The sequence below is a fragment of the Globicephala melas genome, chromosome 14 (genome assembly GCF_963455315.2).
Source record: "Globicephala melas chromosome 14, mGloMel1.2, whole genome shotgun sequence".
Classification (NCBI taxonomy): domain Eukaryota; kingdom Metazoa; phylum Chordata; class Mammalia; order Artiodactyla; family Delphinidae; genus Globicephala; species Globicephala melas.
The window spans coordinates 60,997,679-61,025,462 of NC_083327.1; the positions used below are offsets into that span (position 1 = coordinate 60,997,679).

The following is a 27,784-nucleotide window of genomic DNA, read 5'->3' on the forward strand; positions in this document are numbered from 1 at the left end:
GACATATCATAGCCAAACTACTGAAGCCCGAGAATCTTGAAAGCAGCAAGAGAAAAACAACTCATCACATAGAAGGATTCTCAATAAGATTAACAATAAATTTCTCATCAGAAACCTTGGAGTTCAGAAGTTAGTAAGATGATGCTTTCAACAATAAGTGTGGAAAGAAGACTCAACCTACTATTCAATATCCAGCAAAACTACCATGTAAAAAAGAAGAAATTAATACATTCCCAGATAAATGACAACAGAGAGTTTGTTGCTAGTAGACCTGCCCTTCAAGAAAAACTAATGGGAGTCCTTCAGGCTGCAACAAAAGGGCACTTAGCAGTAACTCAAATCCACATAAAGAAATAAAGAGCACTGATAAAGGTAATTACATAAGTAAATACAAAGGACAGTATAAATGTACTTTTTGGGAAACTCCTCATGTAAATTAAAAGACAACTTCGTAAAGGATTATAAAACTGTGTTGATGGGCTTACAATATATAAATAAGAGAGTGTCACAGACTTATGTATACTACCAAATATAAAATAGATAGCTAGTGGGAAGCAGCTGCATAGCACCAGGAGATCAGCTTGGTGCTTTGTGACCACCTAGAGGGGTGGGATAGGGAGGGTGGGAGGGAGACGCAAGAGGGAGGAGATATGGGGATATATGTATATGTATAGCTGATTCACTTTGTTATAAGGCAGAAACTAACACACCATTGTAAAGCAATTATACTCCAATAAAGATGGTAAAAAAAAAAAAAAAAAGATGTAATTTGTACAACCATAATAGCACAAAGGAGGCAGAAGGGAAAATAACTGTATTAAAGTTTTTACATACTATTAAAAGTAAGTTGGTATTAATCCAAACTATATTGTTTTAAGTTAAGATGTTAATTGTAATTCTCAGGGTAACTACTAAGAAAACAACTCAAGTAAATACACAAAAAGTAAAAGGGATTTAAATTGGTATATTAAAAATATTACTTTAATCAAAAAAGTGAGTAATGAAAGAGGAAAGCAGCAAAAAAATACATCAGACATAAAGAAAACAAAACCAAACTGTAGACTTAATTCTATCTTATCAGTAATTAAATTAAATGTAAATTGATTAAGCACTCCAAATGGAAAGCAGAGATCATCAGAATGGGAAAAAGACATGATCAAACCATCTGCTGTCTACAAGAGGAACATTTTAGATTAAAGACACAATAAAGTTGAAAAGGATGAAAAAGATATGCCATATAAACAGAAACCAAGAGAGCTGGAGAGGCTATTCTGATACCAGGTAAAATATAATTAAAGACAAAAACTGTCAGTAAAGATAAAGAAGGACATTTTAAATGATAAAAGGGTCAATCAATCAGGAAGCTATAAATAAGTATGAATATATATGCACCTAAAAAGCCTCAAGATACATAAGGCAAAATGGACAGAATTGAAAGATGAAATAGATGATTCAACAATAGTTGTTGAGACTTCAATACTCCACTTTCTATAATGACTAGAACTAGGCAGATCAACATGGAAACAGAAGACTTGATCAACACTAGAAACCAGCTAGATCTAACAGACATCAATAGAACACTCCACCTAATAAAAGTAGAATACATATTCTTCTTAAGTGCATGTAGAACATTCTCTAGTATAGACAATATGCTAGGCTATAAAATAAGCCTTAAAAAAAAAAAAAAACCCTGAATGACAGAAAGTATGTTCTCCAACCATAATGAAATGAAAATAGAAATCAGTAACAGAAAGACAATTGGGAAATTGTGTCGAAATTAAACAACACACTCCTAAATACCAATGGGTCAAAGAAGAGAACACCAGGGAAATTTAAAAAAGATAAATGAAAAGATAAACACAACATACCAAAATGTATGGGAAGCAGCAAAAGCAATGATCTGAGGAAATTTTATAGCTGTAAATGCTTTAATTGAGAAAAAACAGTCAAATCAATAAGCTAACCTTATACTTTAAAACTAGAAAAATAAAACTAAATCCAAAGCAAGTAGAAGGAAGGAAATGATAAATATTAGGATGGAAATAAAAGATAACAAATAGAAAAAGAATAGAGAAAATTAACAAAACCAATAATTGGTTCTTTGAAAGATCAAGAAAATTAACAAAACTTTAGCTATACTGACCAAGGGTGGTGGAGCGGAAGGTAACACCCAAATTAATAAAATCAGGAATGAGAGAGAAGATATCACTATTGGCCTTAGAGAAATATAAAGGATTATAATGGAGTGCTATTATCAACTGTATGTTAACAAATTAAATAGCCCAGATGAAAGGGACAAATTCCTAGAAAGAGACAACTTAAATGTGACTGAAGAAGAAGATGAAAATCTGAATAGACCTTAAGGGTAGAGACTGAATTAACAATTTAAAAAATTTCAACAAAGAAAAGCCCAGGTACAGAATGCAGCATTGGCAAACTGTACCAAATGTTTAAAGAAGAAATAATGTCAATCTTTTACAAAACTCTTCCAAAAAATAAAAGAGAAATGAACACTTTCCAACTCATTCTATGAAGTCAGTATTATCATGATCCCAAAGCTGGACAAGAAAACTACACACTTCTTATGACTACTGATGTAAAAACATCAACAAAATACTAGTAAACAGAATCTACAACATATAAAAAGGATTATACACCATGACAAGTGGGATTTATCCCAGAAATGATAGTTTGGTTTAACATATAACAATCAGTCTATGTAATAGACCATATTAATAGCATTAAGGACAAACCCCATATAATCATCTCAATAAATACAGAAAAAGCATTTAACGAAATCCAACATTCTTTCCTGATAAAAACACTCAACAAAGTAAGAATATAAGGGAACTGCTTCAACCTGATAAAGGTTATTCACAAAAGCACACAGCTAACAACATACTTAATGGTCAAAGAATGATAGCTTTTCCCCTATGATTAGGAGCAAGAGAAGACACAGACACTCACCCTTGCTATTTCAACACTGTACTGGAGATTCCAGCCAGTAAATTAGGCAAGAAAAAGAAAGGAATCAAGATGGAAACAAAGAAGTAGAACTATATTAACAGATGAAATGACCTCGTGTATAGACAATCTCAAGGAATCTACAAAAAATCCTGCAGAACATCTTACAGAAGTAGTAAACAAATTCAGTAAGGTTGCAGAATACAGGTGAATATAAAAAAATCAATTATATTTTTATACCTGAGGAATGAAAAGTCTGAATATAAAACCAATTCCATTTACAACATCAAAAAGAATAAAATACTTGAAATAAAAGTCTAAGACTTACATAATAAAAACAAAATGTCATTGAAAGAAATTAAAGTAGACCTATATAAATTGAAAGACCCATGTTACTAGATTGGAAGACTTAATATACTGTTAAGATGAAAATCCTCCATTTTGATCTACAGATTCAACATAATCCCTATTAAAAATTTTGCAGAAACTGAGAAGGTGATTTTAAGATTCATATGGAAATGCAAGGGACCTAGAACAGAAAAATAATCTGGAAAGAGAACAAAGCTGGAGGACAAGCTCTGCTTTTAAAACTTACTACAAAGCTACAGCAATTAAAACAGTGGATTACTGACATAAAGATAGGCAAATGAATCAACACAATAGAATTGAGAGTCCAGATATAAGCCCTTACATTCATGGCCAACTGATTTTTGAAAAGGGTGCCGAGACCATTAAATGGGGAAATAATAGTCTTTTCAATAAATGGTGCTGGGAAAACTGGATAGACACATGCAAAAAAATAAAGTTACATCCCTAACTCACACCATATATAAAAATTAACTCTAAATGGATTACAGACCTAGGTAAGAGCTAAATGTATAAAACTCTCTGAGAACACATAGAAGTAAATCTTTGTGACCTTAGATCAGACAATGGTTTCTTAGATATGGTAACAAAAGCACAAGTAACAAAAGAAAAGAGTAGAGAAATTGAACTTCATAAAAATTTTTTTAAAATGTTGTGCTTCAAAGGACATGATCAAGAAAGAGAAAAAGACAACCTACAGAACAGGAGAAAATATCTGCAAATCACGTATCTGATAAGAGACTTGTATCCAGAGTATATAAAGAACTCTTACAAGTCAATACTAAGACAAACCCCATTAGATATAAATAATATGAATATATCTATATTATATCTATATTTATGTATGAGTTACATAATTTATACAGTTGATTTTATATAATATATATTTATATGCTATATTCCTGGCACATGGTAGGTATACAATACGTGTCAGGTATAATTATTATTATTATTCAACTCCTAGAGTTCTTTGAGTTATCACAGAGGAATGGTGTTTTAAAATAAAAATATTTCTATAGGACACCCGCAACTATAAATGTGATCCTATTTTCCAAATTAAATGTAGATGTGCTAACTTCAACCCCATGTCTAAAAACAAAACTGTATTGCTACCCTTGGTATAATAAGATCTGATTCTCATATATACATACATACATAAATACATAACACAGTCATTAAAATATATCCTATTTATACAATTATATAGTAGAACATAATTTGCCCAACTAGAAAATGGGCAAAGGATTTGAATAAATTATCCAAAGAAGATATACAAATAGCACTGCAAAAGACGTTCACACCATTAATCATTAAGGAAATGCAAATCAAAATCAGGAGATATAAGAGATATAACTTTTCACTCAATAAACTGGCTATAATAAAAAAGACAGTAACAAGTGTTGGTGAGGATGTGGAGAAATTGAAACTCTCTTACTTGGCTGGTGGGATTGTAAAATGGTTCAGGCACTTTAGAGAACGTTTTGGCAGTTCCTCAAAATGTTAAATACAGAGTTACCATGTGACACAGCAATTTCACTACTAAATATACACCCAAGAGAACTGAAAACCTATGTCTCTCTACACAAAAACCTGTATGTAAATGTGCGCACAGTATTATTCATAACAGCTAAAAACGGAAGCAACCCAAATGCTCATCAATGAATTAAAGGATAAATAAAATGTGGCATATCCATATGATAGACTATTATTCAGCCATAAAAAGGAATGAGATTCTGATGCATGCTATGACATGGATGATCTCTGAAAGCATGCTAAGTGAAAGAGGCCAGATACAGAAGGTCACGTATGATATGACTGCATTTATACAAAATGTCCAGAATAGGCAAATCCACAGAGATGGGAAGTAGATTAGTATTTGCCAGGGGCTAGGGAGAGAAGGCAATGTAGGGGGGTGGGTGGCTACTACTGAGTATGATATTTCTATTTGGGGTGAGGAATATGTTTTAAAATTAGACACTGATGATGTGTACAAAACTATGAATATACTAAAACCCAATGAATTGTAGACCTTAAAAGAGTAAACATTTTGCTATGTGAATTATATCCAAATAAAGCTGTTATAAAAAAAGAACATCATAGAAATTATGGTTATGGAAGGTGAGGTTAGTCAGAAGAAAGGAACAGATACAAGCAAAAACACAGAGGTGGAGACCATAGCGATTCACGTCAGAGAGGGGAGTCTTGATTCTGGCTATGGAAGTGGACAAAAGAGGTTAGACTGTGGAAATATAACAGAAGAGGAAAGCAATACATGTGGTACATAAGAGAAATAGATAAGCTTAATATATTACCAAGGTTTTGTCAGTAAGAACTAAGCAGTTGGTAGCACCAGTGACAGAAGATTAAAGTGGAAAGGCCCAATATAAGTCCCAGGAAAGACAGGAATTTTATTGAGCTGCACTCATTTTCAGGTTCTTTGGTTCCCAAATGGTTAACAGCCTAAGTATTTATTATGAAGATTTTTCTAGTAGAATGGAGAAAGAAAAGAATAATTAAGATTAGAAACATCAACTGAGGAGTCATTCATGCTTAGGTACCAGCTGACACTTGGGTGTGTACAGTGAGTTTTACAAGTAGGTCTCAAGGAAGAAGGGACAAAGCCCAATCACCTCATTCTTGGGTGATACAATTACCTTTTCATTCCTGTTCTTTTTAGTCCTGTTCTTCAAACAGCTGTCTGTGGCATGTGGGTAGCATAGTTTGAAGTGTAACAGGTGCTTGCAATTTCCTTTCTCAAGGTCACAGGTGACTCTGCCAGTGCACTAGAAAAACCACAGCTTCTGGGCCCCTTTCTTCCCACCAAACCCCAAGATCCCCTTCTCACATCCAGATTACTCTCTGTTACTTATGTGTCTTTAACCCACCCCACAGCTTTGAGAACTGAAGTGCCACTATTCTGAGGAAATCTAAGACTCTATCCACTAACCCCAAACCATATCTGATTAAAACTCCTTGGTGTGTGGATGGGATGTTTTCCAAGAAAAAAATTCTGCAGTTGGCTTTCTTAGAAAACATCCATGGTAGATGGTGAAGAGGGAGGAATCTGTATTTGGCCGTCCTGTCCTCAAGGTCTTCATGACCCTTCTTGGCTGTCATTCTGGTCAGCCCTACCAGTGTTGCTCAGTTGTCTACTCTCTTCATTACCACCCCTGCCTAATGCCATTACAAGATACAGTGATGATACAAAGATCAGATGAAATAATACACACCATGAAGCAGGGTTTTTAAAACTAAAAATTGTTTTTATAAGTGTTAATTGCTGTTAATACTATCTGAACTGCTCCCAGTTTCCACAGAATCTGCCTTGTGCCACTGAGTGACACTTGAGTTTAATGGTTTAATCATATAAACTTATTCTGCTCTTAATATTTTTGGCTCATCTACCATAATGCATTAACACATTTAATTTAAATGTTTCTAAAAGACTCTTAAAGACCTTTTATGTTTCAGTTTCCCTACTGGCGAATGATGATGATGATGGTGGTGATGATGATGATACTTTTATGATACAGAATTATGATATTCATGAGATATCCTACATAAAACACTTTGCACAGTGCCTGGTACATAGTGAGTGCTCAATAAATGTTAGAGGTATGATTGTTATTACTCAACTCCTAAAGTTCTTTATCAAAGAGGAATGGCGTTTTGTAGTAAAATATTTCTGCAGTACTATAAACGTAACCATATTTTCCAAAAAAAATATAGATCTACTAACTCCAACTCCATTCTGAAAAGAAAATTTATTTCTAGGTTTGGCAAAATAAGCTTTGAATCCATAAAGTGTCCTCAGAAAAGTCTGCTCATGTTGCCATATTACCAGGCAGAGATATGGTGACAAGAAAAGTTTATGAAGTTTAATTAAAAACACAGAAGTTTCGTTCCCTCTAGGGATTTATCTTACTTACTCTTTATGCATTAAACTAATCTGTGACCCAATAATGTGGTTATACCAAGACGTGTCTGCATTACTGGCTGCTGCACTATGATCTCTGCCAAAGATTGATCCCTGGGGACGCTGAGAAGATGGCAGGATAAAGGGCATCACGGGAAGAAGAGACCTGGTAAACTCGTGGATATTTATCAAGGTAAGAAAAGAATCTATGGAACATCTGGAGTGGCAGATGGCAAATGCCCATCTAGGCAGGAAGAATAGAGGACTAGTTTGATAACTTTTGATTAAATTTTCCCAAAGTGGAAAATAATATTCCATAAAATGATGAGTCTGAAAAGTTTTTCTAAATAATTGCTTCATTTTATGGCATGATCAACTCAAGTTTTGGTTTCTGTTATGTACTATATTCAATGCTTCCTTACAGGGATCAAATTTTATATTGATTAAAAGGAAAATTTCAAGTAATCACCAAATCTTATTTTTAAAGACAGGTAAGTAAATGCTTTGCTAAAGGACAATGCAATGTAACATTGAAATTGCTTTTAAACAATAACATCCCCCCCCAAAATGACTTTTATTTATAAGGCATTTTGTTGATAAATAAATACTTAAATTGACCACATGTAAAGAAATTGTTGCCTTTTTGATTTTGTTCATTGTTCAGTATTTTCCTCATGTTGTGAATAAAGACAATAAATAAGGGGCATTATAAAATTTGTTCATGTTACAGAGTTCAGGAGTGAGTGACCATGGCTGAAAAAAATCAGCATTCAAAAGAAAAATGAGTCAAAAATAAACTGATGAAATTCAGCAAGGATAAATGGACCACTGCACTTAGGGTTAAATGGTAATAGTGGAAAGCTGAGAGATTACTGTGTGCTAGACACTGTACTCAGTACTGGAAACAGCACTAATGAGGAGGGTACTATTATTATCTCCATTCTAGAGATGAGGATACTGAGGCATAAGTAGGTAAATAACGGGAAGACAGGTCTTGACAGTAAATCTTTAAAATATCAAGAAGTTACGGTAGGTCATAATTCAATATCAAACACAGTATGCAGATTATAGAAACCAATAATATCACTATTTTTCGTATCACAATTAGAATATTAAATCTAGTTCTGGATGTCACTTTTCCAAAGAATATGAACAAACTGGACGGAATCAGTATAGATTAAGTAGAAGAAAATGGATAGAGTTAGTCTAAAAAAGAGAATGTCAAGATGAAACAGACACTCTCAAGCATCTCAAGAGCTGTGTTTATAGCAGAGGAAATTGATTTGTTCTATAACGATCTAGAAGCAGAGTAAAACCAAGGTACTAATCATTTGTAGGTAAAGCACAAAACGAGTAATTATGAAAACACAGTGTTTCTAAGGCAGAAGTAGTTTTTTGTTTTCCACGAAAGACCGTATCCACAAGCAAGGGGACTTCTTTTTGTAACCAGTGACACATCCTTCTCATACGTTGAAGCTAAATGACTAAAAATGTGTAGAGATTAGAAACGTCTCAATACACTTATCAAAATATCCCATTATTAGCAGATAATGTAGTCTTTGGCAAATATCAAGAACTCCAGAGGCTCTTAGGTAACATGTTAATTAAATAGAAAAGAATTTCCTGGCTCTATATTTACGATCTGTGTGACCCTAGTGAAGACTCTTCACTTTTCAGTGCCTCAGTTTCATAATTTATAAAATGGGGATAATAATACCTATCTAAGATTATACAGATGAAAAGAAAGTAGATATAAAGATACACTGGCAACATAGTAGGTATTCAATACATGTGTATCATTGATGCTCACAACAAAGTTAAATAAGTTTGATATAATTATGATTAACTTATTCTTAGAGATTCAGGATCATTATGAATATCAGTAATATAATAGCTAGTAATATTATGTGTAAGGTATTGGACAGTTCTCAGACTGCAGTGCTGAACAAGAACATGGAAAACCCCTCTTTTAGCGGTGTTTACATTTTACGAGGGGAGACAAAATTCCATAATTTTTTATAGGCCTTTCTGCTATAAAGTCTTGCATTCTGTAGAATGAGGCTTATGAAATAAAAATGCAGTTGTTGCAGACTACTTAAAATCTATGGAACTTGTAACTAGGGTGCTGAAAGAAACTAACAATCCTAATCAAAGTACTAATGTGGTATTAAATCTTTGCTGGCATCTGTACCCAGCACTACGGGTAAGTCAGGTCCATGAAAGAATTTCCTTTCAATAGAGACCAGTTTATCAAAATTAAAAACCCAATCAGGTTTTAGATTTCATCAAACAAAACAATTCTTCATTTGTATTAGCAGTTCTTGAAGCTACTAAATTAGACATTAGCAAAAGGCATTTCAGCTTTTTTCTAAAATGACTCAGTCTTTCCATTTGATTATGAGAAAGCCTGCCTCTGATGGGTTTAAACTTGTAACATGCATAAATAAATCTTCTGCAATCTTATTGACATCATTCATCTATTTATTAACTGCACGTTGCCTAATTTGCATTACAGAAACACAGACTGTACTTACAATGACAGTAAGTACTACTCCAAAGAAACAGGTTAGGGGGTGAAGTAAATGTTTTGGGTGGGGCATATCACCACCTCCCCTTATGGCATTTAACAGAGCTCCTGCTTTCTGGCTCCTGTCTTCCCAGTTTAAGTTCCTGAGGAAGCAGACTCCCTTCCAGCACTTGCTCTTTTTGCTGCTCTCAGGGGAAAAAATGACCAAAATAATTCCTCTGGAGTCAGGTCTCATGGGAACCATGTGTTCGTACTTCTAGACATCTCACTAGAGCTTTAGTAAGGAAGTACTTCAGCTAGAGTCTAAAATGGAATGATTTTAATTTCTTTAGTTTTTTTAATGCTTCAGATGTACTGTTTTAGAATATTTGTGCACTTTTGAATTGTTCTTGATTCACAGTTTTGATTAGCCGATTCCTCAAGTTCCACCAGTTTGTGTAACTGAACACGACTTTATTTGTGTTGGGAAAGATAGTGAAAGAGATTGAAATGGGCAAAAAAGATTACTGGTTTCTCTTTCAATAGAATCCTAGGCAGCCAGACCAGTGCCCTTCCTCTTCCCCACTGTACTGCACATGCTCTCTAACCCCTGCTGGCTAAATTACACCAGTTATCTGAACACCATAACCTACTGCTTGGCATCATTTCACCAAGCCCTGGGCTTATGAAGGTGGAGAGATTTGGTCTGTAGTGAAAGGACTTAGTTTTTGATCTACTGAAGACAACTAACCCACGTTTAGTTTTTGATCTACTGAAGACAACTAACCCACGTCTACTAATTAAGCAGCATGAAATTTCCAATAGCAATGGTGGTGATAGGCAATCTGTTAGTCAACCCAGTGGACACGACTGCCCTGTGTATAATATATGGGTGAACTCTAACTGAATCCTGAGAATAGGAAGAATGAGAGAAATGATGAGTGAGCATTCAAGAGATGACTATCAGAAATTTGCTTAGTTTTTCTTCTTTAATATGTTGTCCTGGAACAGTAAGAGCAGATGAAAAAGACCCAAAGGAGACCTAAAAGATCAACTTCTTCAACTTTCCTCATTTTACCAACTAGAAAAGTTTTAAATACTTAGTAAGGAATCTTGCTACAACTGCCTAACTCTACTCCTCTGTCTAATGCTAAAATACAGTGTGCATCCTTCTCCCCATTTATGTTCCTGAATTTTTCCTTCCATCTGAGAAATTTTTTGAAAGTAATAATGTTGCATAAATACTAAAGCTTAATTTTTCACTTTTGAAGAGCACGGAAAAAGAAACATTTACTTCACATTCTACATAGATTCCTTTCATGGCAGCCCTATTGGCAAAACATTACTTTCTTTTGTGAAATGAGTCAGCAATATACACACAAGGCTAAGTTAACTGCTATTCTACTTTCCATACTCCTCTCATGACAGGTTTCCCGAATTGCTTCCAGTTCATCATGCCTCCTAATGTTACCATCTAGCTTCCTTTCCCCCAACCTTTTCTGACTACCTATGATGGCACAAAACCTCCAGTTAGACTCCCTTGGCTTCCAAGATGCTACACTATTCCTGACTTCCTATGTCTCTCTTTTCTGTCTGTTTTCTGTGAGGGCTCTTTTTCCAACCTTCTGAATATGGACATCCCCGAAGTCCAGTCTAGCTCTGTGCTTTTTTATTTCTATAGTTTCAGCCTATATTCATTGATTCATTTAAGCTGTATCTACTGACAGTCTATAAGCAATGGTGACTCAAGCAGACATGGTCCCTACTTTCATGAAACTTACATCCATTCTATCGAGGAAGACAAGAGATAAACATGAAAATAACTGAACAAAAAAATTACAAATTGGGATAAGTATTAAGAAGGAAAAAAAAAGGTGCAATAAAAAGACTAAGTGGGGAGTATCTACTTCAGATAGAATGGTGAAGGAAGATCCTCTGAAAAGCTGACATTTACTGGGATCTAAAGAAAAAGCCCATTATGCAAAAGGGGGTGTATATTCCTGGCAGAGAGACCAAATGTTCAAAGCTGATAGGTGAGTAGGAGAAAGGCTGGCTGTGTTCCAGGAACTCAGAGCAAAGAGTATCATAAGGTGATGCTGAAGAGGTAGGCAGAGACCAGATCAGGCAAGGCCTGGTAGGCCCCAGGAAAGGGTTTGGGTTTTATTCTACAAGTAAGGAGAAGTTACTGAGGAGTGTTAATGAGGAGAGGGATAACCCATTCTGACTTATATTTTAAAAAGATCACCCTGGCTGCCACGACTTACAGAATCGATGAATAAAGGGATCACACATTTAGGACTGCCCAAGACAATCCCAGTTTATATGCTTGTTGTCTTGGTGTAACTGGATTTCTGCATCGACAGCAGGAGACAGTCACAATATGCAATAAATAAATAAATACATAAACACACTTTAAAAAATGAAAAGAGAAAAAGAAAGAAGGTTGGTCAAGAGACACGCAGGTCATTGCGGCAACCTTCATCAGATTCCCTTGTTCCCAGTGTCCCTGCCCTAGCTGGGACCCCGGCGTCCTCCCTTTGATTCTTGACCTCAGGCTTGGGATATGTTCTTGTCCATATTATCTGGCCATCTCTTGTGGTGAAATAATATTCAATATCTGGTATACAGAAAAATATTGAGTGGAATGTGTCTCAACTCATTTATCCCTCACAACAATCCTTGAGGTAGGTATCACTCCCACTTGCAGACAAAGAGGTAAAGAACCCTGCCTGAAGTCATATGGAGTAAAAGTGGCCAAAGCAGGACTTGAAGCCAGGACACCTGGTCTGGACTCAGTGTTCTTAAGCCCTCTTCTAAAATTACTCCTCAATGCGAGAGACTAGACATGTTTAGGGAACTACAAGTAGCTCCGAGTGGCCAGCATTGAGTATTGGGGAAAAGTTGGAAATAAGTCTACAAAGGTAGCAGAAGGCTTCCGAACACATGCTAAATAGCTTAGCTTTCAACTGGTAGGAGATGGGGTGTACCACAAGATCTTTAACATATGATCACATTTATGCCTTGGATAAATAACTCTGCAGAGAACGAATTTGGGAGGTGAGTCAGAGGAGACTGGTTCCTGACTGAGCTTTTTCTAAAGACTGGATATCTGCCCCTTTCCTGGATGGGGCCTTTGGACACCTGTTGTGAAGAGTTTGCTTGCTTTCCGCTTATAATGATACACAGGACTTCCCACAACCGAGGTCTGAGGCTTCTGACCACTGGATCTCCCTTCAGGACCCCAGAGCTGTTCAGTGTGGCTCTATCAAACACAACAAATTTAGATCTTCAAACTCATCCTCTTTTCTGAGGTTCAAGCCTATATGCTCAGTTCTCTACTGAACATTTCTACTTGTTCATGGCTTCTGGTTACCTGAAATTTAACATGTCTAAAATTGAATCTATTATTCTCTAAAAATCATCCTTCGTCCCTATTTTTTTAAAAATCTGTTAAAAGAGTCATCATTTTCTCAGTAACCTATGTCTCCAGCCATCATTTACCTCTTTTTCTTTTGAATTTCTATCATCAGTTCCAATTTCCAAATCTTTCTCATAAAGATTTCTCATTGCCCCTTCCTTATCCAGACGCTTAGCACCTTGAATGTGGATTAATAGTAGCTTCACAGATCATTTACTTTCTTCTAATCTCCATCTACCTGCAATTTCATGAGCTGCTTTTATTTTAATTTTTTAAAAACATTACCCCTTGATCATCTTATTCTCATGCTCAAATGCCTTACTGTTGCTTATATTGATAAAGTCTTAATTTTTTACCTAACATCCAATGATCTTTATAAATCATGCCCAAATTACCTTTTCTTAATCTATCTCATGTTCTGAAATGCTCTGCTTCAGGCAAACTGTCTCCATCTATAAACTCTGTGTACTTTCCTTCTGTGATCTTCTGTCACACTGTTACTCTGGTCTAGAACATCCTATTCCTTTTAAAATCCCATCTGTCCTTTATGATCCAGTTTAGCACCTTCATACTCTAAACAGCCTTCCCAAATCACTACAGCCCTGGGAATTCCTAAAGCACTCAAGGCCCATCCCATATTCCTATACTTGAGTACAAGCTGCCTTGCTGACATGACATCTGTACTATATTGCTCTGAACTTTTATCCATTTCATGTATTGAGATTTAACTATTTACAGTTCACTTTTCTAATTAGACCAAGAGCTGCTCAAAGACACAAAGCATGTTTTATACTTTTTTGTATTTCTGCTTTCCCCCATACCACTCCCACACCTACCCAGCACTTGATACTGTACTGTCCTATGGGCACCGTACACCTAATGTTTGCTGATAATTTAGAAAATAAATTCCTATTATGCCACTCTTATGTTATAGTCCTCCAGTAATATGATACTTTCAGAATTTTAAAACTTTCTCAGGTAGAGAAATTTAGCAAAGTCAAAAGAGAACTGGTGGAAAAAAGCCTGAGAAAAACAAATGTCAGCAGAGTATGCTAATGGGAAAAATCAACATAAGCTTCATAATTTACAATATCTGGAGAAAAATCAATGTGCAAATACTTAAGAAAAATATTATATTATGGATAACTCACAAGTGGTCTTAAAAAAGAATGAATTTATTGCATTTACATTTGAATTTCAATAGAATTGCTCTGAATTGCTACTTTATTGATACGTGAAAACAGATTCTTTTATGACAAGTTATAAAAGCTTATAGTTTATCAGTTCCCTCTCCACCCTACAATTGCCTTCAGGAAGAGATTGGCCATAGGTTCTATTTTATGAGTTTTATAGGGGCACATTCACCCTAGTTTACATACTATGAATTCCCGGAAAATTCTAGATTGGCTGTCCCCAACAGTATGTTAAAATGTGAAAGACATATTTTATGTAAACATATGTATACATTTATTAAACTAATGTGCAATATGTAGCAATCTTGTGAACCTAGAGTGGGCTAAACAATGATAATAATCTAACAGCAGAAACAACTCAAAATGCTGTAGAATGAATATCATATAATCCATAATCATATAATCCAAAAGAGGCTCAGAATAAAGTTTAATTTGTATGTACATTTATGAATAAGTTTACTGTTAAGGGCAAGTAACACCACAAACATCTCAGATATATTTTCATAATAATAAAATACTCTAAAACACAGTAAAGTTTACCATTGACGAAAAATCATGTGACAAAAATTTATCAATCAAGCCCTTAGAAAACCTAGAAGGAGTGTAACCGCAGAATGAATGAACAGCTTGTTAAACTGGTCTTATAACAATGAAGAATAATGAACCAACATTTAAATTTCCAATCAAGCTAGGATATTTTAATTCTTAATAATTTATGCAACACTTTAACAGATGGCAAAAGTGTTCCATAACTGGTATAATTCTGATGAGACAGGCAGGAGTTTGTTTCAACCTGCTGTGGTAGATGTGTAGACCTCTACGAAAACATAAGCTGTAATTTTATAAACTGACAAAAAATCCCTTTGTTAAAAGAAAATTCGTTCTCATTAGTGGGGGTTGTGGGATCACTGAATAAAATAAGAAGAAAGAAATAGTATAAGTTAGGGTTACAGGTTTGGAATGCAGAAGCTTTACAAAAATGATTGACCACAATAGGCCATGCTGATGTTATTTGAATTTTATCATACCAGTTTTCACTGGAAGAAATTCAAAAACAGTTCTCCTCAAATCACTAAAAATACTTTATATATTCAACATGGCTTACCATGTTTTAATTCCACCAGAAAGTAGGAAAAGCTATGGGAACTGCTGTGCATATGACTGTACACTAAAAGGCAGGTATGTTTTAACTAAGTCCTTTGTGTAATAGCCTAAAGTAAGAAAAGACCAGACATGTGGGTGGAAGACTTCCTTATGCTAGCTGCTATTTCTCTTTGGTTTGCAAATAAGTCCTCCATTTAAAGTAACTATGGGACTCAAGCCTATGCTGATTTAACTATTAACTTACTTTTACACCTGCCTTTCAGGGTTCAGACAATGACCTCTGATTAATCTGAGTCTGATATTATCCTTAACTTGCTGGAGGCTATAAGCAGGTGCAGCAACCAGCTCTTAAAGTGGCATGATCTAATTATCTTCATGTAATCTAATATTATGATTGTATGATGTCTTATTTGTTTTTCCTATAATAGTAACACGTCTGAGTGAATACCATTTAGTCCAAAAATCAGTGAAAAGAAAGCCACACGTTTATGCATCAAATCTGAGCTAAGACGTTACATATAAAGAAAATAAAAGAAAATCTGTAATACAGGAACAGGCAAAACATGCTACCTATACAAAGGAATAACTATCAGACTGATTTGAATGTCTCTCCTGAAATACTCAATGACAGAAGGCAAAATGATGATCAATTTCCACAACATTTTGAAGGGAAAAGGTTATATTCAAATAATTAAAAGCCCTGGCAAGCTGTCTTATGCAAAGACAAATGAGAGATATTTTAAAATATGCAGATTCAGGTAATATAATTCTCAATTTATATTTCTTGAAAAAATAACTTGAAAATATACTCTTAGATATGAACAAAATTCAGAGCTCTGAATGCAAAAAAAAGTAAGTAGTGATTATAGCCAGTTAAGCAGGAAGGTTTGATTCTTTTTGGTAGAGGGGGTCATGCCATGGGGGGATATTCTGTTTTGCTTTCTATTGAAGGAACCTCAAACACAGATATGGTATTATTTATGTCAAAAAGAAAAAAAATTCCAAACAAAAAATTAAAATTCATGTAATAAATGAAAAAAAAGGGAAAAAAGTAAATTAAAAAGAGAGTGAGAAAGAACACAGAACCAAGGGACAAAAGGGGTTTTGTTCTCAGGCTAACGTATATTCACTTAAAGAACACTACTGCATCCCACTATAACGCTATAAGATCAAACTATCATAACCATATATTTACAGAGAAGTTCATTCCAACCTGAAACGTCAAGAAACACATCTTTCCCTGTCACAGAGGCCTAAGAAAGTCTTGCTTCCCTCCCTTGCTGAATTAGTCGTAAGTAGCATCTAGCACTCTCCTAGACCCCAGCCATTCACGGTAGGACTTAGAGCCAAAGGAATTGTAGAGAGGTAGGCTGGAAACTGGTGGCTAGGTATGAGGACAAGAGTCATTCAGAGCCTCAACCATTGTGAAATCCTGGCCCACTCCCCTTCTACTTTTTTTCTCAGGCCCAAAGAGTCTCTCTCCTTTTTAGCCAGTATAGTACAAAGTTTGAACTCACAAACATCCCACTTTGTAAAACTTTTAGACTTTTTCCTATTTCTTTTATCTCTAAATATTTTCTTCTCTTAAACCCTTTAGGGAAAATAAGGGCACACTGACACAAAGGATGAAAATTAGGTAAAATTATATTTCTGTGAAAATCAGACTTTATCTGTCCTGGGGCCCAGCAGAGATTGGGTAATGAACAGACCTGTGATTCTATTTAGAGGTTATGGAGAAAGGGCCAAGGTTAACTGTCAGCAAGCTGGGGAACTATGGGGGAGAGGAGAAAGGTTGTTGAATATGCTTAAGCTATAGTAAAGAGACAGAAGGAGAATAGCTCAGAAAAAGACATCAGAAAGGAAGACTGGCTCAAGTCAAACCTGGGGATCTAATGAGTGTTACGGGAGCATCTGTATAAACCAAGTATTTTAAAACTTACCAACTATACAGAGTAGAAATGTTATTAATATATTAGGAGCCACCATTTAATAATCCAACTGGGAGAACATAACCAAAAACCAACAATACCTAAACTATTATGCATTAGATTTTGTTCCTAATTCACAGGAGTAATGTTGAGATCAGGGCACTACTGTAAAGTTTGTTCATGCCATTATTTCTCATGATTTCATGAATATTTGGTTCTATTATTTTATGATTTAATTCACATGGGAATCTGCCATCAGCCTACAGGGTGAAACAAAAAAACCTGGCAGGTTACACTTTTCTGAGCTCCAAAATGTACAAAACACCCAGAATGCAAACAAGGTGCTGCAGGAAAGCCTACAGGAATAAAATAAATTTCAAAAGTATATAAAATAGTCAAATGAGTAGATTATTCAAATACCTTAAAATAATTAATTTTCCATAATTGCTAGCCTTCCATTTTTAATATTAATGAATAAAATTTACATAATGTTATGGCTATTCTTTTAGCATACTTACTAAAGGATAACTGGAACACACACACTATATCCATGTACCTTTTTATGACTATGCTAATGATTAATTCCTCAAACATCAGTCGTTTCTGAAGCCCCACGTATTAAGTTACCAAACATGCTGAATCAATTATATAGATTTATAACAAATAGAAAAAATGGAGTCAATTTGTCCGTGAGGAAAATATTAATTATCAATAAAATTCAAATATAGTTTAATACTTTTTTATTTTCTTAAAAAAGATATTACTAAATCTTTCTCACAATAGGAAATGCTGAATTGTACGGAGTACTTGAAAGATTTATTATATAGAAAGGATAAGAAACAAGAATATGCTTAGTGAAGAGATATACTCTAGTCTATTTCTTGTGAATCTTTCAAGTGGGAACCAGCGACTGAAGTGTATTTCATACATACAAATACTATATACAGAGATTAAAAGGGAAATTTATTTGTCTTCCTTTTATATTATTTTCTATAATTATTTTTAATATAGTAAATAGATACTATAATTCTTAAATGCCTTTTGTTATCTGGTAGTAATAGTAGTGGGGTAAAAGATTAGATTTCACTTTTATAATAATAAGGCATAGTAGTCTACGAGAGAAATGAAGCATAATGGCTTACTTTCACTATTACAAAACATTCACGCTAAATAATGATGCTAGTGCAGAAAATAATACTCATTTTTACAAGGGTGTAAATCAATTTGCATAAAGACTTACAGTACTTTATCAAAAGTATAAAGTATTTTAAAATTAAATACCATTCTATTCATAACATTAATATAAAACAAGTACTTGTAAAAATGATACAGCATCTTATTTTCCTATATCTTAGTAAAAATTGATAGGTTATCTTGATTAATTAGAAAACATAAGGTTAATTTTCTTAAAGGGGTATAACTCTTGGCAAAAGGTAGGTTACAAGAGTTTTCTACAATGGCATTTTGTGTCACTATAACCAGTATTATTTTGTGCCTTCTTAACAGTTTTAACAATGTAGAAATAGATTGCCTTACCGTTGGTGCTGTATCTACATGGTGGTTACAAGGCTTTCTTTCTATACTGATAATCCCTGTGAAATGAAAAGATTGTGAATATTTGCTTATTATACCTATACATTTTATTTTGAAAACATTTATGTCAGCAAGACATGACTCCTACAGCTTACAAGAAAAAAGCCTCCTTGGATGGCAGAATCCTTTAAAGTGGTATCATGAATTCTTTGGTCAGAAACAGTTGGAGAGTTTAGCTAACTAAGAGAGCTGACTCAAGGTGAGCTAAGCCAATTTCCTCATTCAAGTGGCATCCAGCAATAGCAGGAGATGTGCTCTTATTCTGCTCTCAGCTCAAAAATTATACCATTATCTCCCTCTGCTACATTTCTTCAATGAAAGTTTTGCTTCTGTCTTGAGGTCATCAAGTTTTCATAAAGAAATATCACAAAGTCTATGAAAAGAATCGCTTCCTTATTTTCTCAAAAACAAAAAGTAAATCTATTTGAATTTCTCTTTGATCATCTGATTTCCTACTATGATACAATTGGCTATTTATTCAATCACCACAGAGTACTGAAGAAAAAAAAGTTCCCTTGATTCTCTCCTTTAAAATGACAACATAGACTGCTAACCTTGAGAAAAATCATTTTATCATGTATACATTTATCTTTTTGTTCCCCATGTCCTCTACTGCATTTCTTTGTAATAAACAGCTTCTAAGGATGTAACACATTGCATCTCATCTGAAAGATACTGGTTCAAAATCAAGCGCAAGTTTAAAATGAACACAGGTGTGGCTCTCATTTACTTTTCAATCTCTGTCAATCAGCAGACCAACATGTGAATAGTTAACATGTGAGTAGTTTAACAGTTTGTTAAATAAGGCTAAAAGCTTAACCACGCAGGGGTGGTTAGAAGTGAGAATTGCAATGCACTGTTAAGAGCAAATAGCACAATTCCTAGTTGAAACAAAACACTAGTTCCTCTCATTTATAGGCATTTAACTCATTTTTTATTCTTAGATAACACTGGCCTTGAAAAGTTTTTTAAAACCCAAGAAAAATATTTTTGAAAATATTCAAATAATGCTGATTCTTATTGTAAGACTTTACACTGAAGTATACAGAACTAATGGTGAAATCCTCACCTCCTCAGCCCTCATGCTCTCACAACCCTCTCTAGCTGCAACTGCTAAGAATAGTCTGGCACGACACACTGGCTTTAAAATGAGAGTGGTCATACCACGGGGTTCAGGAATTAGCAACATCTTACATATGTGTTCTCACTACTATAATCTGACTGCCATAAAATAGGCCTAGGCTGACTACTGATTTTAAAATTCTTATCCAATTAGAAAGTAATTTCAAAATGATGAAAATAAAAAAAACTAAAAAACCCCCAAATCTACATCCTTAGCTTATGAAAGTACAAAGAAAAAAATTACATGTTTTACAGTTTCAACTTCAGGATAAGAATGTGTTGAAAACTAGAATTTTAAAATGAATTTTCTAAAGATATTGGGTTGGCCAAAAAAATTTTGTTTGGGTTTTTCCATAACATCTTATGGAAAAACCTGAACGAACTTTTTTTGGCCAACCCGATATAAGCTTAGTTTTAAATTTAGATTGCTACTGAAATAATATCATTTAGAAATACAATCATACATGTTTGTTTAAGCTTTCAGTAGAGAATATACAGAAAGGAATAAGCTTAAGGAAAAGCATCCCCAAATATTTTGCTATTTTAAGTAAATTTTACCCCCAAAAATCTATATTTTATTTCACTTTTATCTGATCAAACATTCCAGATGTTTCTGGATGGGACTGACATTTAAGTTAGCAGACCTTGAGTAAAGTAGATTGCCTTCCATAATGTGAGTGGGCTTCATCCAACCAGATGAAGGCCTGAAAAAAGACTGACTTCCCCTGAAAGAGGGAATTGTGCCAACAGACTGCTTTCACCAGGGTATGTCCAAGTGTGTCTTTGTTATTATTAATCTTTCTTGGGACTTGATAGCCCTTTAATCTGCAGAATCTTATCATTCTCCTGCTCAGGGAAGTTTTATTCTGTTATTTGTTTAATTCTGCAGCCCATTTTATTTTTACCTTCATAATTTTTTATCTTTTGATAATTATGCCACTTAATCTTCTAGGTGAGCATCTTCTTTTTCACTTTGTCTAATGATTTTAGAATCTGAAATCATGTTTAGCTCCTTTCCAGAGGCCTACAAAGACTAAGGCAAGAGGGATGGCAAACGCTGGACAGTATCTCAGAAGATGAAGTTTTTTTTTTTTCCCTGGGATCTCAGAGCCAGTGTGTCAGGCAAGGTGTGGGAATGGGAGGGCTGTATCTTCCTCGGTGCTGAGCAAGGAGCTGTGCATGGAAAACAGGCCTCTTCTCAAGGTGTGGGCAGAAAATGGGTTTTCCAGAGTTCACTGAGGGCTCTCAGCCAGCAGAAGCTATAAATCCTCTGGGTAACTGGCTATTATCTGTCAGTTCAATGTTTGTAGTACATTAAGGGCCTGGCAGATCCTATGGACCACAATGGTCCTTAAACAGAGGCCTTATACGCCCATCCACCTGGAGGAGTTTGCTTCTAGGACCAGTTACTGGGAGATGGCTGTAACCTGCAACTGATGAGACTTGAGAGGAGAAGCTTAATCCTGTGCCTCAGCACAGGGGTAAGAGTTGCACAGGTTTGCTTTCATTTTTTTGCTGTAGTTCAGACCTCCAGCAGAATAGTTGGGACCACAACCATGAGCATGCAAAGAAAATAAACTCTGGTAAGGAGTTTCAGTAACTTGAAGATCAGCAAATAACCTTATACGACTGGTAGTGCCACTGATAACAATGGAAAAATTAGAGAATCTCTTAAATTAAAATAAAACAAAACAAACAAAACTTGACAACTATTAAGAATTTTAAGACAGCTAATTAATAAACAACAAAGATAACACCATTTTAAAGGGAGGAAATAGCAGCTTTCAGAAAGTAAGTCAGAAGATGGGTCACACAACCAAGGAGCAGCAGTACCATGACTGAAACCCATGCATCTAAGTCACAAACCTCCAGACCCATTTGTGTGTTTGTCTAGCCCCTGTGGTCAGGATCTGATTTAATTCACTTTTGTATCCATAGTGCCTGGTCCAAATGCTCGAAACACAGAAGGCCCTCAAGAGTTAACTCAAATATTAACTGAATGAATTAATCTATGCCATAGCCGCCGGCTTCATATTCTACAATGCAGTGTTAACTGTGTGTATTAGTCATCAGAATGTTTGAATTCATGTTCTAGGACTCTTTTTAAAAACATTAATTAACTACTTCCTTTGGTAATGTTTCTAAACCTACTAAAAAATTGAAATGTATTGTTTTAAAATTTTCCTAATTTTCCAGACATTAATACACTCTGGAGAAGATAATGAAGAAATTTTATGCTTCTTGGGAGATGCTTTGGGTATTTTACTTTGTGGAAAATCAGAACATGACATTATACCCCACTTGTACCTGACTGATTGGAACAGCAGAATTATATATTTTTTAGTTTCCTTAAATCCTACCAATCTTCAAGTCAGGACCATGATCAAAGGAAAGAAAGAAAAAAGATGATCAGATTTATTGCAAAAACAAAGCAGGCCAAACAAAGTGCCAAATTCTGAAGCCAGAACATATATCCAGCAACCTTATGTATCATCATCAAATGATTATGGGCAACCCACCAAGCACAGGGCACTGTGCTAAGGACAGGAGAACCTCTCTCCTCCGTTCTATGAAACTTTCTAAAGAGTTATTTGTTTTAGGCAACACTATAACTATGCATCCTAGTTGAGTTTTGGAAATTGCCATTAATCTCTATATGGGGCACAGGGAGAATTATGCTTTGATTATCTATGGCTAAGAGAAATGAAATACAATTTATTATATTACAGTAAAATACAGTATTTTAGAAGGCAAAGATCTTTCCTGCCAAATTCAATATAAAGACGTCTGTACGAAAACTGCAAGCTCTTCTCAAGAATTGGAAAAGAAGTAAATCTGTTACTCAGATAATATAATTTATACCCAGAAAGTCCAAAAGAATCAATGCTAAAACTAACACAACCAATAAGAGAACTAAAAAATCAGAAAGTCAGCATAATATAAAATTTAATATATAAAAATCAATACCCTTTACATTTTCAAACAACCAGTTAGAAGATATAATTAAAAAGCATACTTCATTTATAAGATTATCATAAAAGAGAAAATACTTGAATAAATACAAAAAATACATAAAACAGTATGAAGAAAATGTAAAAATACTTCTGAAAGACATAAAAGTAGTCTTGAACAAATGGAAAGACATCCCTTGTTCTAAGACAATGTAACATCACATAAAGACCAATTTTCTCTGAGATCATATATGAATTTAATGTGATTTCAATAAAATAGTTTTTGTCCCAGCACTAGACAAGTTGATTCTAAAATTCATATAGAAGACTATGCAAGAATAGCTAGAAAAATCCTGGGGAAAAAAAGAGTGATGACTGAAAATAAATACTAAGTATCAATATATATTGTAAAAAGTCTCTGTAATTAAAACAATGTGGGGATGACACACGAGTAGACATGTAGATCAACAGAATGTATTAAAATGCTCAGAAAAAGATCCAGGACTAAATATAGCAACACCAATAGTGGGGCAACCTGACATTATATACCACCTGATGTGATGCAAAAAAGCACACATCACTTACTGTATTATGGCCAAAAAAAGTCTGGCTTGGATCTAATCATGATAAAATAGACAAAATCAAAACAGTGGCTATTCTACAGGACAACTGGCTCAGGCAGACTCTTTAAAAAAGTTAATGTCATGAAAAACAAACAAAAAAGATTCTAGATTTTTGAAAATTGAAAAATCTTCCATATAAGCAGAGTAAACAGGTTTAAAATTCTCACTGAAAAAATTTCTCAGCATTATTTAAAACAAAGAGCCAACAGAAAATCAAAACACTCACTCTGGATTGATTAGAACACCTTCCTAAAAATGAGAGAAAACTCCACAATTAATGCATGAATGTATTTATATTTGACATGTTGATAGCACCACTCAATAAATCTACTATGTTTATTAAAAATAATTTTAAATTATAACAATAATTATATTATTATATTATACATAATATTAATATTATTATATATAATAATAAAATGACCACCCTGTTCAGAGATATGAGTTGTTTATAATCTCTACTATTAGACTTTGTTCCTTTATAATCAGGGAAAAAATCCATTCCACAGAACAATTTATTTGTATAATATATCCTGACTCTGGAGCCGCTCTGTAATGTATTCAAAGACTGGCTCTGGCAACTATTAGATGTGTGACTTGGGCAAGTTATTTATCCACTCTGTGCCTTCATTTCCTTATTCAGTACGGGGGAAGCAATATGCATCTCACTGGCTGATGGGAGGGTTAAATTAGTTAATTAACATAAAAAATACTTCAAATTATACCTGGCCTACTGAACGCTGAACATAATTGATATATATATTCAGAATGTTTATTTTGATTTTAATGTTTAAAATATCTGATCCAGAAGGAGATCAAGATGGCAGAGTAGAAAGATGCTGAGCTCACCTCTGCCAATGAACACATAAAAAAAACCATCTACACGTGGAGCAATTCTCACTGAAAACAAATGGGAGACTGGCAGAAAGACTCTCCTACAACCAAGCTTGTAAAGAAAGATCAGAGTCGAGTAGGAAGGGAGGGGAAGTGATCAGGTTGGGACCTGTGCTCCAAGGCGGGGACACAGAAGAAGAGGGGGATATCAGGGGCTCAAAGATCCTCCCTGAAGAGTGAGGGGTTTGAACCACATCTTGGACACCCCAGCCCTAAGGTTCAAAACCAGGAAGATGAGTACCCTTAGTGGGTTTGAAAACCAGTGGGACCTAAAGGAGGACTGTAAGAAATCGAGACTTCACTCATGCAGAGTGTGCACGTGCTTGCTTACTCCCTGAAAAAGGCAGAGGAAGCAGACTGAAACTGCACGGGGCTCTGGCCAGTTTCCCACAACTGGCTCAGTGCATGACCCAGCCTGCACCAGGTGCCTGCTCCAGCCCCTCTTGCTCTGGTGCAGCTCCTTCTAGGGCAGAGGTGCTGATGCTGAGGAGAGTGGGCTCTTGTAGGGGTTGGAGCCGGCTTGGACCTGGCACTGCATGTGAACAGGGTGAGGGCAGCCATGGCTGACACTCATGGAGGCAGCAGATCAGGAGTGGTCTGCAACTCTTGACTGGTGTGCCATGACCTTCCCAGCATGTGCCCAAGACTGCGTGTCTGCTCTGGCTCCTCCTGCTCCATCACTGTTCTCCTCTGGGAAGAAGGTGCCATTGCCAGGAGTGGGGAGAACACATACTTAAAGTGAATGGAATAAGCTCGGACCTGACCCTCAGGGCTTCTGCTCCACCTCCTTGGGACCCACCCCCACCCCTGATATGGTGGTGATGCCTAATGAGCACAGGAAAAGCCCAGGCTCACACCTGGCTCTAGCTCTAGCCGCTCCATCGCTAGCCCCTCCATCTCTAGCCACACCTCCCACCAAGGTGATAGCTGCCAGCACACCCTCGGGGAAGGCATGACCCTTGCTCATTTCAGATCCAGCTCTAACATCAAAGCCACTGGGCACATTCAGACTACATAGGATGCTCCCACACAAGAACACCTCTTCAAGAGCACAATAGTTAACTGTTTCACCTAATTTCATAGAGACATAGAAAGGTAAACAAAATAAGAAGACCGTAGTTTTTGTTTCAAATGAAAGAACAAGAAAAAAAAACCTGAAAGAACAACCAACGAAACGGATAATTTACCAGATAAAGAGTTCAAGGTATTAGTAATAAGAATACTAACTGAACTTGGGAAAAGAACAGATGAACAGGTGAGAATTTTAGCAAAGAACTAGAAATCATAAAAAAGAACCAGTCAGAGCTAAAGACTAAAATAATTGAAATGAAAAACATATGAGAAAGAATTAACAGCAGACTATGTAATACAGAAGAATGCATAAATGATCCAAAAGATAGAACAATGGAAATCATCCAATCAGAACAGCAAAAAGAAAAACAAATTTTAAAAAATGAGGACAGTTAAGGGACCTCCAGGACAATATCAAGCATATTAACATGCACATGGTAGGGGTCCCAGAAGGAGAAAAGAGAAAGGGTTTAAAAATATATTTGACGAAATTATGGCTGAAAACTTCCCAAAGCTGAAGAAACAGATTTCCAAGTACAGGAAGCACAGAGTCCCAAACAAGATGAACCCAAAGAGGCCAACACCAAGACATATCATAATTAAAATGGCAAGAGTTAAAGATAAAGAGAGAATTTTAAAGGCAGCAAGAGAAAAATAGTCATATACAAGGTATTAAGCTTTCAGCTGACTTTTCTGCAGAAACTTTGCAGGCTGGAAGGGAGTGGTATGATATATTTAAAGCGCTGAAAGGGAAAGACCTACAGCCTAAGATACGCTACCCAGTAAGGTTATCACTCAGAATTGAAGGAGAGAGGAATAACTTCTCAGACAAGCAAAAACTAAGAGTTCATCAATACTAAACTGATCCTACAAGAAGTGTTAAAAGGTCTTCTCTAAGTGGAAAAGAAAAGGCTACAACAAGAAAAGAAGTAAGAATTTATAGGAAAGGAAAAATCCCACTAGTAAAGGCAAATATATAGGAAATGCTATGGATCAACCACTTAAGCTAGTATAAAGATTAAAAGACAAAAACTGTAAAATCAACTATAACTACATTAAACAGTTAAGAGATAGACATGAAAATGTAAATATGATATCAAAAACACAGAACGTGGGGGAGGGGAGTAAAAAAGGAAGATCTTGTAGAACGTGTTAGAACTTTAAAACAAGTAGATATAGTTATAGGTCAACATATACGAACCCTGTGGTAACCACAAATCAAAAACCTACAACACATACACAAAAATCAGAAAGAAAGGAACACAGAATAACACTAAAGAAAATCATCAAACAAGAGAAGAAACTAAAAGAAGAAAAGAAGAGAGAACTACAAAAACAACCAGGAAACAACAAAAAGGCAATAAGTACATACTTACTAATAATCACTTTAAATATCAGTGGACTAATTGCTCCAATCAAAAGACATAGGGTGGCTGACTGGATATAAAAAGGTGCATCTATATGTTGCTTATAAGAGACTCAATTCACAGCTAGAGACACACACAGACTGAAAGTGAGAGGATGGAAAAAATATATATCACACAAATGAAACAAAAAGAAAACTGGGGTGGCAATACTCATATCAGGCAAAATAGACATTAAAATAGTGTCTAAAACAAAGACAAAGAAGGGCATTATATAATGATAAAGGGATCAATACAAGAAGAGAATATAACATTCATTAATATATATGCACCTATATAGGAGTATCTAAATATATAAAGCAAATACTAACAGACTTAAAGGGAGAAACTGACAATAATACAATAATAGTAGGGGCTTCAACACCCTAATGACATCAATGGACAGGTCATGCACACAGAAAATCAATAAGGGAACAGTGGTCTTAAACTACACTTAGACCAGTTGGACTTAGTAGATACCTTGCAGGGTATTCCACCGAAAAAGATGAATACACATTCTTTTCAGGTGCAAATGGAACATTCTCCAGAAGAGATCACATGCTAGACCATAAAACAAGTCTCAATAAATTTAAGAGGACAGAAATTATATCAAGTATTTTTTTCCGACCACAACGGCATGGAACTAGAAATTAGAAAGAAAAATGGAAAAAACATAAAAACATGGAGACTAAACAACTTATTACTAAAAAAACAATGGGTTAACAAAGCAAT

At 35.2% G+C, this 27,784-nt stretch overlaps 1 protein-coding gene across 27 annotated transcripts in view; it reads right to left on the bottom strand.

Annotated features, from left to right (window-relative positions):
- The window catches only part of AHI1 (Abelson helper integration site 1), a 287,061-nt gene that overhangs the window by 147,504 nt on the left and 111,773 nt on the right, over nt 1-27,784 (bottom strand). For 26 of the 27 annotated variants that reach the window (XR_009558661.2, XR_009558660.2, XR_009558648.2 and 23 more), the window contains one exon: nt 18,932-18,987. The exons of the other annotated variant lie outside the window; for it this stretch is intronic. Coding sequence is in view for 9 of the 26 variants with exons in the window: in XM_030853394.3 (XP_030709254.2) it covers nt 18,932-18,987 (56 nt within the window). In the remaining 17 variants the exon portion in view is untranslated. The remainder of the gene's footprint in view (nt 1-18,931; nt 18,988-27,784) is intronic. 27 annotated transcript variants of the gene reach the window in all.